Source organism: Bombina bombina, chromosome 4 (genome assembly GCF_027579735.1).
Source record: "Bombina bombina isolate aBomBom1 chromosome 4, aBomBom1.pri, whole genome shotgun sequence".
NCBI classification, from domain to species: Eukaryota; Metazoa; Chordata; class Amphibia; order Anura; family Bombinatoridae; genus Bombina; species Bombina bombina.
In genome coordinates, this window is record NC_069502.1 from 940,866,080 (window position 1) to 940,880,917 (window position 14,838).

Genomic DNA, 14,838 nt, shown 5'->3' on the forward strand with positions numbered 1-14,838 from the left:
CAAGTTGCAGCCTTGCAAATCTGTTCAACAGAGGCCTCATTCTTGAAGGCCCAAGTGGAAGCCACAGCTCTAGTAGAATGAGCTGTAATTCTTTCAGGAGGCTGCTGTCCAGCAGTCTCATAAGCTAAACGAATTATGCTACGAAGCCAAAAAGAAAGAGAGGTAGCGGAAGCTTTTTGACCTCTCCTCTGCCCAGAGTAAATGACAAACAGAGAAGACGTTTGTCGAAATTCCTTAGTTGCCTGTAAGTAAAATTTTAGAGCACGGACTACATCCAGGTTGTGCAGTAGACGTTCCTTCTTTGAAGAAGGATTTGGGCATAAAGAAGGAACAACAATCTCTTGATTGATATTCCTGTTAGTAACTACCTTAGGTAAGAACCCAGGTTTAGTACGCAGGACTACCTTATCCGAATGAAAAATCAAATAAGGAGAATCACAATGTAAGGCTGATAATTCAGAGACTCTTCGAGCCGAGGAAATAGCCATTAAAAATAGAACTTTCCAAGATAACAACTTTATATCAATGGAATGAAGGGGTTCAAACGGAACACCCTGTAAAACATTAAGAACAAGGTTTAAACTCCATGGTGGAGCAACAGTTTTAAACACAGGCTTAATTCTGGCCAAAGCCTGACAAAAAGCCTGGACGTCAGGAACTTCTGACAGACGTTTGTGTAACAGAATGGACAGAGCTGAGATCTGTCCCTTTAATGAACTAGCAGATAAACCCTTTTCTAAACCTTCTTGTAGAAAAGACAATATCCTAGGAATCCTAACCTTACTCCAAGAGTAACCTTTGGATTCACACCAATATAGGTATTTACGCCATATCTTATGGTAAATCTTTCTGGTAACAGGTTTTCTAGCCTGTATTAAGGTATCAATAACTGACTCAGAAAATCCACGTCTTGATAAAATCAAGCGTTCAATTTCCAAGCAGTCAGCTTCAGAGAAGTTAGATTTTGATGTTTGAAGGGACCCTGTATCAGAAGGTCCTGTTTCAGAGGTAGAGACCAAGGTGGACAGGATGACATGTCCACCAGGTCTGCATACCAAGTCCTGCGTGGCCACGCAGGTGCTATTAGAATCACTGATGCTCTCTCTTGTTTGATTCTGGCAATCAATCGAGGAAGCAACGGGAAGGGTGGAAACACGTAAGCCATCCTGAAGTCCCAAGGTGCTGTCAGAGCATCTATCAGGACTGCTCCTGGATCCCTGGATCTGGACCCGTAACGAGGAAGCTTGGCGTTCTGTCGAGACGCCATGAGATCTATCTCTGGTTTGCCCCAACGTCGAAGTATTTGGGCAAAGACCTCCGGATGAAGTTCCCACTCCCCCGGATGAAAAGTCTGACGACTTAAGAAATCCGCCTCCCAGTTCTCCACTCCCGGGATGTGGATTGCTGACAGGTGGCAAGAGTGAGACTCTGCCCAGCAAATTATCTTTGATACTTCCATCATAGCTAGGGAGCTTCTTGTCCCTCCCTGATGGTTGATGTAAGCTACAGTCGTGATGTTGTCCGACTGAAACCTGATGAACCCCCGAGTTGTCAACTGGGGCCAAGCCAGGAGGGCATTGAGAACTGCTCTCAATTCCAGAATGTTTATTGGCAGGAGACTCTCCTCCTGACTCCATTGTCCCTGAGCCTTCAGAGAATTCCAGACGGCACCCCAACCTAGAAGGCTGGCGTCTGTTGTTACAATTGTCCAGTCTGGTCTGCTGAATGGCATCCCCCTGGACAGATGTGGCCGAGAAAGCCACCATAGAAGAGAATTTCTGGTCTCTTGATCCAGATTCAGAGAAGGGGATAAGTCTGAGTAATCCCCATTCCACTGACTTAGCATGCACAGTTGCAGTGGTCTGAGGTGTAAGCGTGCAAAGGGTACTATGTCCATTGCCGCTACCATTAAGCCGATTACCTCCATGCATTGAGCCACTGACGTGTGTTGAATGGAATGAAGGGTGCGGCAAGCACTTTGAAGTCTTGTTAGCCTGTCCTCTGTCAGGTAAATCTTCATTTCTACAGAATCTATAAGAGTCCCCAGGAAGGGAACTCTTGTGAGTGGAACGAGTGAACTTTTCTTTTCGTTCACCTTCCATCCATGTGACCTTAGAAATGCCAGCACTAACTCTGTATGAGACTTGGCAGTTTGAAAGCTTGAAGCTTGTATCAGAATGTCGTCTAGGTATGGAGCTACCGAGATTCCCCGCGGTCTTAGTACCGCCAGAAGAGCACCCAGAACCTTTGTGAAGATTCTTGGAGCTGTAGCCAATCCGAATGGAAGAGCCACAAACTGGTAATGCCTGTCTAGGAAGGCAAACCTTAGGTACCGATAATGATCTTTGTGAATCGGTATGTGAAGGTAAGCATCTTTTAAATCTACAGTGGTCATGTATTGACCCTCTTGGATCATAGGTAAAATTGTCCGAATAGTCTCCATCTTGAACGATGGAACTCTTAGGAATTTGTTTAGGATATTTAAGTCCAGGATTGGTCTGAAAGTTCCCTCTTTTTTGGGAACCACAAACAGATTTGAGTAAAACCCCTGTCCCTGTTCCGATCGTGGAACTGGATGGATTACTCCCATTAACAAGAGCTCTTGTACACAGCGTAGAAACGCCTCTTTCTTTGTCTGGATTGTTGACAATCTTGACAGATGAAATCTCTCTCTTGGAGGAGAGTATTTGAAGTCCAGAAGGTATCCCTGAGATATTATCTCTAGCGCCCAGGGATCCTGAACATCTCTTGCCCAAGCCTGGGCGAAGAGAGAAAGTCTGCCCCCCACTAGATCCGATCCCGGATCGGGGGCCCTCAATTCATGCTGTTTTAGGGGCAGCAGCAGGTTTCCTAGTCTGCTTGCCCTTGTTCCAGGACTGGTTAGGTTTCCAGCCTTGTCTGTAGCGAGCAACAGCTCCTTCCTGTTTTGGTGCAGAGGAAGTTGATGCTGCTCCTGCTTTGAAATTACGAAAGGAACGAAAATTAGACTATCTAGTCTTGGCTTTGGCTTTGTCCTGAGGCAGGGCATGGCCTTTACCTCCTGTAATGTCAGCGATAATCTCTTTCAACCCGGGCCCGAATAAGGTCTGCCCTTTGAAAGGTATATTAAGCAATTTAGACTTAGAAGTAACATCAGCTGACCAGGATTTTAGCCACAGCGCCCTGCGTGCCTGAATGGCGAATCCTGAATTCTTCGCCGTAAGTTTAGTAAGATGTACTACGGCCTCCGAAATGAATGAATTAGCTAGTTTAAGGACTCTAAGCCTGTCCGTAATGTCGTCCAGAATAGCTGAACCAATGTTCTCTTCCAGAGACTCAATCCAGAATGCCGCTGCAGCCGTGATCGGCGCAATGCATGCAAGGGGTTGCAATATAAAACCTTGTTGAACAAACATTTTCTTAAGGTAACCCTCTAACTTTTTATCCATTGGATCTGAAAAAGCACAGCTATCCTCCACCGGGATAGTGGTACGCTTAGCTAAGGTAGAAACTGCTCCCTCCACCTTAGGGACCGTTTGCCATAAGTCCCTTGTGGTGGCGTCTATTGGAAACATTTTTCTAAATATCGGAGGGGGTGAGAACGGCACACCGGGTCTATCCCACTCCTTAGTAACAATTTCAGTAAGTCTCTTAGGTATAGGAAAAACCTCAGTACTCGTCGGTACCGCAAAATATTTATCCAACCTACACATTTTCTCTGGTATTGCAACTGTGTTACAATCATTCAGAGCCGCTAACACCTCCCCTATTAATACACGGAGGTTTTCCAGTTTAAATTTAAAATTTGAAATATCTGAATCCAGTCTGTTTGGATCAGAACCGTCACCCACAGAATGAAGTTCTCCGTCCTCATGTTCTGCCACCTGTGACGCAGTGTCTGACATGGCCCTAATATTATCAGCGCACTCTGTTCTCACCCCAGAGTGATCACGCTTACCTCTTAGTTCTGGTAATTTAGCCAAAACCTCAGTCATAACAGTAGCCATATCCTGTAATGTGATTTGTAATGGCCGCCCAGATGTACTCGGCGCTACAATATCACGCACCTCCCTCTGAGCGGGAGATGTAGGTACTGACACGTGAGGCGAGTTAGTCGGCATAACTCTCCCCTCGTTGTTTGGTGAAATTTGTTCAATTTGTACAGATTGACTTTTATTTAAAGTAGCATCAATACAGTTAGTACATAAATTTCTATTGGGCTCCACTTTGGCATTGCAACAAATGACACAGGTATCATCCTCTGAATCAGACATGTTTAACACACTAGCAAATAAACTTGCAACTTGGAAATACAATTCAATTAGAATAATATTAAAACGTACTGTGCCTTTAAGAAGCACAGAAGATCTATGACAGTTGAAAATTAATAAATTGAAACAGTTATAGCCTCAATCCTTGTAAACAACACAACTTTAGCAAAGGTTTAATCCCATTAGCAAAGATAACAAATTCTGAAAGCAGGAAACAAATTACAGAATAAACGTTTTTTATCTCAGTCAAACTATAATTCTCACAGCTCTGCTGAGAGAAATTACCTCCCTCAAAATAAGTTTTGAAGACCCCTGAGCTCTGTAGAGATGAACCGGATCATGCAGGGAATACAATGAGTTGCTGACTGAAATATTTGATGCATAGTAAAAGCGCCAAAAAACGGCCCCTCCCCCTCACACACAGCAGTGAGGGAGAACAGAAACTGTCAGAAAAACAGATTAAGCAACTGCCAAGTGGAAAAATAGTGCCCAAACATTTATTCACACAGTACCTCAGCAAATGAAAACGATTTTACATTCCAGCAAAAACGTTAAACATAATCTCTAGTTATTAAACAGCTTTATGTATTTCTTACAGTGTAATTCTAGTGAAGTACCATTCCCCAGAATACTGAAGTGTAAAGTATACATACATGACATTATATAGGTATGGCAGGATTTTCTCATCAATTCCATTGTCAGAAAATAAAAACTGCTACATACCTCTATGCAGATTCATCTGCCCGCTGTCCCCTGATCTGAAGTTTACCTCACTCCTCAGATGGCCGAGAACAGCAATATGATCTTAACTACTCCGGCTAAAATCATAGCAAAACTCTGGTAGATTCTTCTTCAAACTCTGCCAGAGAGGTAATAACACACTCCGGTGCTATTTTAAAATAACAAACTTTTGATTGAAGATATAAAACTAAGTATAATCACCATAGTCCTCTCACACATCCTATCTAGTCGTTGGGTGCAAGAGAATGACTGGGAGTGACGTAGAGGGGAGGAGCTATATGCAGCTCTGCTGGGTGAATCCTCTTGCACTTCCTGTTGGGGAGGAGTAATATCCCCAGAAGTAATGATGACCCGTGGACTGATCACACTTAACAGAAGAAAAAAAAACTTTACATTTTTCACAATTTAGGTTTCTCACTGAAATTATTTACAAACAGCTTGTGCTATTATGGCACAAATTGTTGTAAAAGCTTCTTTGGGATCCCCTTTGTTCAGAAATAGCAGACTTATATGGCTTTGGCTTTGCTTTTTGGTAATTAGAAGGCCGCTAAATGCTGCTGCGCACCACACGTAAATTATGCCCAGCAGTGAAGGCGTTAATTAGGTAGGTTGTAGGGAGCTTGCAGGGTTAATTTTAGCTTTAGGGTAGAGATCAGCCTCCCACCTGACACATCCTACCCCCTGATCCCTCCCAAACAGCTCTCTTCCCTCCCCAACCCCACAAATGTCCCCGCCATCTTAAGTACTGGCAGAAAGTCTGCCAGTACTAAATAAAAGGAGTTTTTTTTTTTTTAATAAATAAAAAAAAAAAAAATATTTTAGCTGTGATGGACTCCTGCCTTAGCCCCAACCTCCATGATCCCCCCCCCCCAGCTCTCTAACCCTCTCCCCTATCTAATTGCGGCCATCTTGGGTACTGGCAGCTGTCTGCCAGTACCCAATTTGCCCAAAAACAAAAGTATTTTTTGCTCTTTTGCTTTTTTTTTGGGTTTTCTGTATTGTAGCAGCCCCCCACAATACCCCTACCCCCCCTCCCCCTCCCAGATCCTTTTATATTATTTTAAAAAAAAAAAATTCCCCCCCCCTCTTCCCTCCTCATTGGTGTCAGTGGCCAGCTAATGCGCGCGCACGCGCGCCCCCCCGCACGCTCCCGGCACCAGGCGTGCACATTGCACTTCTAGGAACCGGATGCCGGGTAGCGATGGGCCGCCCACCCGCCTCCCTGTTGCGCTCCCACCCACCAACGAACAGAGTGGCCCTCTCTGCATCGGAGTCTTCTAAAAAGGTATTGCAGGATGCCTCCATATGGAGGCATCACTGCAATACCCTGAGAGCTGCTGGAAGCGATTGCGATCGCTTCCAGCACTCTCTTAGACAACTGACGTACCAGGTACGTCCATTGTCATTAACTGCTTGTTAATGCATGACGTACCTAGTACGTCAGTTGTCATTAAGGGGTTAAATTTAAAAATTACCTGCCTTAAAATGACAGGGCGGGCCGTGGACTGGATACACCACAAGAGAAATAAATTTATCAGGTAAGAATAAATTGTGTTTTCTCTTGTAAGGTGTATCCAGTCCACGGATCATCCATTACTTGTGGGATACCAATACCAAAGCTAAAGTACACGGATGAAGGGAGGGACAAGGCAGGTACCACTGCCTGTAAAACCTGTCTCCCAAAAATAGCCTCCGAAGAAGCAAAAGTATCAAATTTGTAGAGTTTTGAAAAGGTATGAAGCGAAGACCAAGTCGCCGCTTTGCAAATCTGTTCAACAGAAGCCTCATTTTTAAAGGCCCAAGTGGAAGCCACAGCCCTAGTAGAATGAGCTGTAACCCTTACAGGAGGCTGCTGTCCAGCAGTCTCATAGGCTAAGCGGATTATGCTTCTTAGCCAAAAAGAAAGAGAGGTTGCCGAAGCCTTTTGACCTCTCCTCTGTCCAGAGTAGATAACAAACAAAGCAGATGTTTGACGGAAATCTTTAGTAGCTTGTAAGTAAAACTTTAAAGCGCGAACCACGTCCAGATTGTGTAATAGACGTTCCTTCTTTGAAGAAGGATTAGGACACAAGGATGGAACAACAATCTCTTGATTGATATTCTTGTTAGATACCACCTTAGGTAAAAACCCAGGTTTGGTACGTAGGACTACCTTATCCGTATGGAAAATCAGATAAGGAGAATCACATTATAAGGCAGATAACTCGGAGACTCTGCGAGCCGAGGAAATAGCTACCAAAAAAAGAACTTTCCAAGATAAAAGTTTGATATCGATGGAATGAAGAGGTTCAAACGGAATTCCTTGAAGAACCTTAAGAACCAAATTTAAGCTCCATGGCTTGATTCTAACTAAAGCCTGACAAAATGCCTGAACGTCTGGAACATCTGCCAGACGCTTGTGCAAAAGAATAGACAGAGCAGAAATCTGTCCCTTTAAGGAACTAGCTGACAATCCTTTTTTCAAACCTTCTTGGAGAAAGGATAATATCCTGGGAATCCTGACCTTACTCCATGAATAACCCTTGGATTCACACCAATAAAGATATTTACGCCATATCTTATGATAAATTTTCCTGGTGACAGGCTTTCGTGCCTGTATTAAGGTATCAATGACTGACTCGGAGAAGCCACGCTTTGATAAAATCAAGCGTTCAATCTCCATGCAGTCAGTCTCAGAGAAATTAGATTTGGATGGTGGAAAGGACCCTGAAGTAGAAGGTCCTGTCTCAGAGGCAGAGTCCATGGTGGAAAGGATGACATGTCCACTAGATCTGCATACCAGGTCCTGCGTGGCCACGCAGGCGCTATCAAAATCACTGATGCTCTCTCCTGCTTGATCTTGGCAATCAGTCGAGGGAGCAGAGGAAACGGTGGAAACATATAAGCCAGGTTGAAAGACCAGGGCGCTGCTAGAGCATCTATCAGCGTTGCCTTGGGATCCCTGGACCTGGATCCGTAACAAGGAAGCTTGGCGTTCTGGCGAGATGCCATGAGATCCAGTTCTGGTTTGCCCCAACGATGAATCAATTGTGCAAACACCTCCGGATGGAGTTCCCACTCCCCCGGATGAAAAGTCTGACGACTTTGAAATTCCGCCTCCCAGTTCTCTACACCTGGGATATGGATAGCTGATAGGTGGCAAGAGTGAATCTCTGCCCAGCGAATTATCTTTGAGACTTCTAACATCGCTAGGGAACTCCTTGTTCCCCCTTGATGGTTGATGTAAGCCACAGTCATGATGTTGTCCGACTGAAATCTGATGAACCTCATTGTCGCTAACTGAGGCCAAGCCTGAAGAGCATTGAATATCGCTCTCAGTTCCAGAATATTTATTGGAAGGAGTGTCTCCTCCTGAGTCCACAATCCCTGAGCCTTCAGGGAGTTCCAGACTGCACCCCAACCTAGAAGGCTGGCATCTGTTACAATTGTCCAATCTGGCCTGCGAAAGGTCATACCTTTGGACAGATGGACCAGAGAAGAGAATCCCTGGTCTCTTGATCCAGATTTAGTAGAGGGGACAAATCTGTGTAATCCCCGTTCCACTGACTGAGCATACATAGTTGCAGCGGTCTGAGATGTAAGCGTGCAAACGGCACTATGTCCATTGCCGCTACCATTAAGCCGATTACTTCCATACACTGAGCCACCGAAGGGCGCGGAATGGAATGAAGAACACGGCAGGAATTTAGAAGCTTTGATAACCTGGACTCCGTCAGGTAAATTTTCATTTCTACAGAATCTATCAGAGTCCCTAGGAAGGAAACTCTTGTGAGTGGGGATAGAGAACTCTTTTCCTCGTTAACTTTCCACCCATGCAACCTCAGAAATGCCAGTACTACGTCCGTATGAGACTTGGCAATTTGGAAGTTTGACGCATGTATCAGGATGTCGTCTAAATAAGGGGCCACTGCTATGCCCCGCGGCCTTAGGACCGCCGGAAGCGACCCTAGAATCTTCGTAAAGATTCTTGGGGCTGTAGGTAATCCAAAGGGAAGAGCTACAAACTGGTAATGCCTGTCTAGAAAGGCAAACCTGAGAAACCGATGATGATCTTTGTGTATCGGAATGTGAAGATAAGCATCCTTTAGATCCACTGTAGTCATATATTGACCCTCCTGGATCATAGGTAGGATTGTACGAATAGTTTCCATCTTGAATGATGGAACTCTGAGGAATTTGTTTAAGATCTTTAGATCCAAAATTGGTCTGAAGGTTCCCTCTTTTTTGGGAACCACAAACAGATTTGAGTAAAAACCCTGTGCCTGTTCCTCCTTTGGAACTGGATGGATCACTCCCATAACTAGGAGGTCTCGTACACAGTGTAAGAATGCCTCTCTCTTTATCTGGTTTGCAGATAATTGTGAAAGGTGAAATCTCCCTTTTGGGGGGGAAGCTTTGAAGTCCAGAAGATATCCCTGGGATATAATTTCCAACGCCCAGGGATCCTGAACATCTCTTGCCCACGCCTGGGCGAAGAGTGAAAGTCTGCCCCCTACTAGATCCGTTACCGGATAGGGGGCCGTTCCTTCATGCTGTCTTAGAGGCAGCAGCAGGCTTTTTGGCCTGCTTACCTTTGTTCCAGGTCTGGTTTGGCCTCCAGACCGTCTTGGACTGAGCAAAAGTTCCCTCTTGTTTTGCATTAGAGGAAGTTGATGCCGTACCTGCCTTGAAGTTTCGAAAGGCACGGAAATTAGACTGTTTGGCCCTTGATTTGGACCTGTCCTGAGGAAGGGCATGACCTTTTCCTCCAGTGATATCAGCAATAATCTCCTTCAAACCAGGCCCGAATAGGGTCTGCCCCTTGAAGGGAATGTTAAGCAGCTTAGATTTTGAAGTCACGTCAGCTGACCATGATTTAAAGGGTTACTAACCCCACATTTTTTTCTTTCATGATTCAGATAGACCATGACATTTTAAGCAACTTTCTAATTTACTCCTATTATCAATTTTTCTTTGTTCTCATGTTATCTTGATTTGAAAATGCAGTAATGAAAGGTTAGGAGCTGTCCCATTTTTAGTTCAGCACCTCGGTAGCGCTTGATGATTGGTTTGCTACATTTAGCCACAATCAGCAAGTGCTACCCAGGTGCTAAACAAAAAATGGTCCAGCTCTAAAGCTTACAGTACTGCTTTTTCAAATCAAGATAACACGAGAACAAAGAAAAATTGATAATAGGAGTAAATTAGAAAGGTGCTTAAAATATCATGCTCTATCTGAATCATGACAGAAAAAAATTGGGTTTAGTATCCCTTTAAGCCATAGCGCCCTGCGCGCCTGTATAGCAAAACCAGAATTCTTAGCCGTTAGTTTAGTCAAATGAACAATGGCATCAGAAACAAAAGAATTGGCTAGCTTAAGTGCCCTAAGTTTGCCAAGTATGTCATCCAATTGAGTCGCTACCTGTAAAGCCTCTTCCAGAGACTCAAACCAGAACGCCGCAGCAGCAGTGACAGGAGCAATGCATGCAAGGGGCTGTAGGATAAAACCTTGTTGAATAAACATTTTCTTAAGGTAACCTTCTAATTTTTTATCCATTGGATCTGAAAAAGCACAACTGTCCTCGACAGGGATAGTAGTACGCTTTGCTAGAGTAGAAACTGCTCCCTCCACCTTAGGGACTGTCTGCCATACGTCCTGTGTGGTGGCGTCTATAGGAAACATTTTTCTAAAAATAGGAGGGGGAGAGAACGACACACCTGGTCTATCCCATTCCTTAGTAATAATTTCTGTAAACCTTTTAGGTATTGGAAAAACATCAGTACACACCGGCACTGCATAGTATTTATCCAGTCTGCACAATTTCTCTGGCACTGCAATTGTATCACAGTCATTCAGAGCAGCTAGAACCTCCCTGAGCAATAAGCGGAGGTGTTCAAGCTTAAATTTAAATGTAGAAATATCAGAATCAGGTATCTTTCCGGAGTTAGAAACATCACCCACAGACTGAAGCTCTCCTTCCTCAGCTTCTGCATATTGTGAGGCAGTATCAGACATGGTTCTTAAAGCTTCAGTATGCTCTGCATTTCGTCTAACCCCAGAGCTATCTCGCTTACCTCTAAATTCAGGTAGTCTGGCTAATACCGCTGACAGTGTATTATCCATGACTGCCGCCATGTTTTGTAAAGTAATCGCTATGGGCGCCCTAGATGTACTTGGCGGCATTTGAGTCCCTTGAGCGGGAGTCAAAGGATCTGACACGTGGGGAGAGTTAGTCGGCATAACTTCCCCCTCGTCAGATTCCTCTGGTGATAAATTTTTTAAAGACAGAATATGATCTTTATTGCTTAAAGTGAAATCAGTACATTTGGTACACATTCTAAGAGGGGGTTCCACCATGGCTTTTAAACATAATGAACAAGGAGTTTCCTCTATGTTAGACATGTTTGTACAGACTAGCAATGAGACTAGCAAGCTTGGAAAACACTTTAAATCAAGTTAACAAGCAAATATAAAAAACGGTACTGTGCCTTTAAGAGAAACAAATTTTGTCAAAATTTGAAAAACAGTGAAAAAAGGCAGTAAATCAAACGAAATTTTTACAGTGTATGTAATAAGCTAACAGAGCATTGCACCCACTTGCAAATGGATGATTAACCCCTTAGTTCAAAAAAACGGATCAAAAAAACGATTTAGACGTTTTTTAACAGTCACAACAAACTGCAACAGCTCTGCTGTGGCCCTACCTTCCCCAATAAACGACTTTGGGCCCTTTAGAGATATCCTGTAGCATTCAGGGGACTTCTGAGGAAAACTGGATGTCTCAGTCTGTCATTTTAACTGCGCAAAAAAGCGCTAAAATAGGCCCCTCCCACTCATACTACAACAGTGGAAAGCCTCAGGAAACTGTTTCTAGGCAAAAATAAAGCCAGCCATGTGGAAAAAACTAGGCCCCAATAAAGTTTTATCACCAAAGCATATATAAAAACGATTAAACATGCCAGCAAACGTTTTATATTGCATTTTTATAAGGGTATTACCCCTGAGAATAAGCATGATACCAGTAGCTATTAAATCACTGTATTCAGGCTTAACTTACATTAATCCGGTATCAGCAGCATTTTCAAGCATTTCCAATTCTAGAAAAAAATTGTAACTGCACATACCTCATAGCAGAGTAAACTGCACGCCATTCTCCCGCTGAAGTTACCTCTCTCCTCAGACATATTTGAGAACAGCAATGGATCTTAGTTACAACCTGCTAAGATCATAGAAAACTCAGGCAGATTCTTCTTCTATTTACTGCCTGAGATAAAATAGTACAACTCCGGTACCATTTAAAATAACAAACTTTTAATTGAAGAAAAAAAACTAACTATTTTTCACCACTCTCTCTTACTACCAACATGCTTGTTGAGAGTTGCAAGAGAATGACTGGGTATGGCAGTTAGGGGAGGAGCTATATAACAGCTCTGCTGTGGGTGTCCTCTTGCAACTTCCTGATGGGAATGAGAATATCCCACAAGTAATGGATGATCCGTGGACTGGATACACCTTACAAGAGAAAAAGGGATTATCTATCTTTTTAAACAACGAAAATTATGGTGTTGACTGTCCCTTTAAGTTGAAGTAATAAGGTTTCCTCTGTCATATACCTGACTAACACTTACATGATGATAAGATACAAATGTATGTGGTACATCATGCAAAACTTTATGTAATAGCACAGGACTTACTTATTCTGATTGAAGATTCCAATGTATCTGGCTCCGTTGGGGAATGTATAAGTACTTTTTCCATGAAACATATTATCTAGGAATTCTCCTTCATAAACTGCTCCTGAAGGATGTTTTAGTTTTCCAATGCCATTCATCTATGATAAACAAAGATTAAAAATAAAAAGTGATTAAAATATAACTGTAGTGATGAGCATGTCTTACTCACAATATAAAGATAGTGCACATAAGAGCTGCAATCTATAGGCAAGATACAGTTGTACCAAGACAGTTTATGTATGTTTTGTATAAATAAGGTATATGATTTTACTACATCTAAAATCATACATAATACCACTTCATCATCAGCTGGGACAAGTGTTGTAGCATAACTAATTGACTTTTGCAACAAAAGATTATAATATACCATTTAAGGGACATTTACGTATATAAATAAACAACTATATTTCCTTACAGGATTTTTGTTTTGATAACAATCTTTGTGACTCTCATTTTTTGAGTGATCACAATCCCAAATTGATCCAGCCAATAAAAAGCCTCTGGCGCAAAAAAGTTTTCAACTAAAAACATGTTTTCGGTTGTTAAAGGGACAGGAAAGTCAAAATTAAAGGTGCATGATTCAGATAGACCATGTCATTTTAAGACACTTTTAAATTCACTTCCATTTTCAAATGTGCTTTGTTCTCTTAGTATCCCTTGTTGAAAAAGAATACGCACATATCCTACACTAGTAGGAGCTGCTGCTTATTGGTGCCTGCACACATTTGTCTCTTGTGATTGGCTGAATAGATGTGTTTAGCTAGTTGTCAGTAGTGCAATACTGTTCTTTCAGCATGGTCTATCTGAATCATGCACCTTTAATTTTGACTTTCCTGTCCCTTTAACAACCGAAAACATGTTTTTAGTTGAAAACTTTTTTGCGCCAGAGGCTTTTTATTGGCTGGATCAATTTGGGATTGTGATCACTCAAAAAATGAGAGTCACAAAGATTGTTATCAAAAACCTCCGGGTGAAGTTCCCACTCCCCCGGGAGAAAAGTCTGCCGACTTCGAAAATCCGCTTCCCAGTTGTCTACTCCTGGGATGTGAATTGCTGAGAGGTGGCAGGAGTGATCCTCCGCCCACCTGATTATTTTGGAGACTTCCTTCATCGCTAAGGAACTCTTCGTTCCCCCCTGATGATTGATGTAAGCTACAGTCGTGATGCTGTCTGACTGAAATCTGATGAATTTGCCTGAAGCGCATTGTCTAACACCACATTCACTTTACCCTTCCGCAGAGTGGCCCTGCTGTCAGAGCCGGCAAAGAGAATGACTGGGGGGCGGAGCTAGAGCTAGGCGGAGCTAGAGGGGGAGCTATATGGACAGCTCTGCTGTGTGCTCTCTTTGCCACTTCCTGTAGGGAATGAGAATATCCCACAAGTAAAGGATGAAGCCGTGGACTGGATACACCTTGCAAGAGAAATAAAGATTTTAAAAACGTGATTCTTAAACTCAATTTCTAGATGTTGCAGTCACGATTTCTGTTTTCTTACATTTCCTGCAGATCTTGTTAGTTGTACAAAATATAACTGTATTAACATAGGGCTAGATTACAAGTGTGACGCAAACAGTTTTGCGCTAACGTAATCGCGATTTTACAGGACATTTTCATTCTGCTGATATTACAAGTTCAGCTAAATCTTTCATTCTATTGGCTGATTTAAATTTGAAGATTCAAATCAGCCAATAGAAATGCAAGGGTACCCCTATATAAAAGGGTTACCTCGCATTCACTATTCAGTGTGCGGCTGGAGACCACATGAAGAGGACCTCCGTGTTGAAGGTCTGAAGAAGACCACTGACGTCGCCGCCTCCATCGCCACTGACCTCAACTTTGATATTAGTGTTAGTTTTTTTAGTTTTGTTATAGATTGGGGATTTTATTTTTTTTGTGCAGCAAAATACAGGGAGTGCAGAATTATTAGGCAAATGAGTATTTTGACCACATCATCCTCTTTATGCATGTTGTCTTACTCCAAGCTGTATAGGCTCGAAAGCCTACTACCAATTAAGCATATTAGGTGATGTGCATCTCTGTAATGAGAAGGGGTGTGGTCTAATGACATCAACACCCTATATCAGGTGTGCATAATTATTAGGCAACTTCCTTTCCTTTGGCAAAATGGGTCAAAA

At 42.9% G+C, this 14,838-nt stretch overlaps 1 protein-coding gene across 1 annotated transcript in view; it reads right to left on the reverse strand.

Annotated features, from left to right (window-relative positions):
* The window catches only part of MORN2 (MORN repeat containing 2), a 116,419-nt gene that overhangs the window by 45,474 nt on the left and 56,107 nt on the right, over positions 1-14,838 (reverse strand). The window contains exon 4 of the mRNA XM_053711927.1: positions 12,666-12,802. Within this exon, the coding sequence (XP_053567902.1) occupies positions 12,666-12,802 (137 nt within the window). The remainder of the gene's footprint in view (positions 1-12,665; positions 12,803-14,838) is intronic.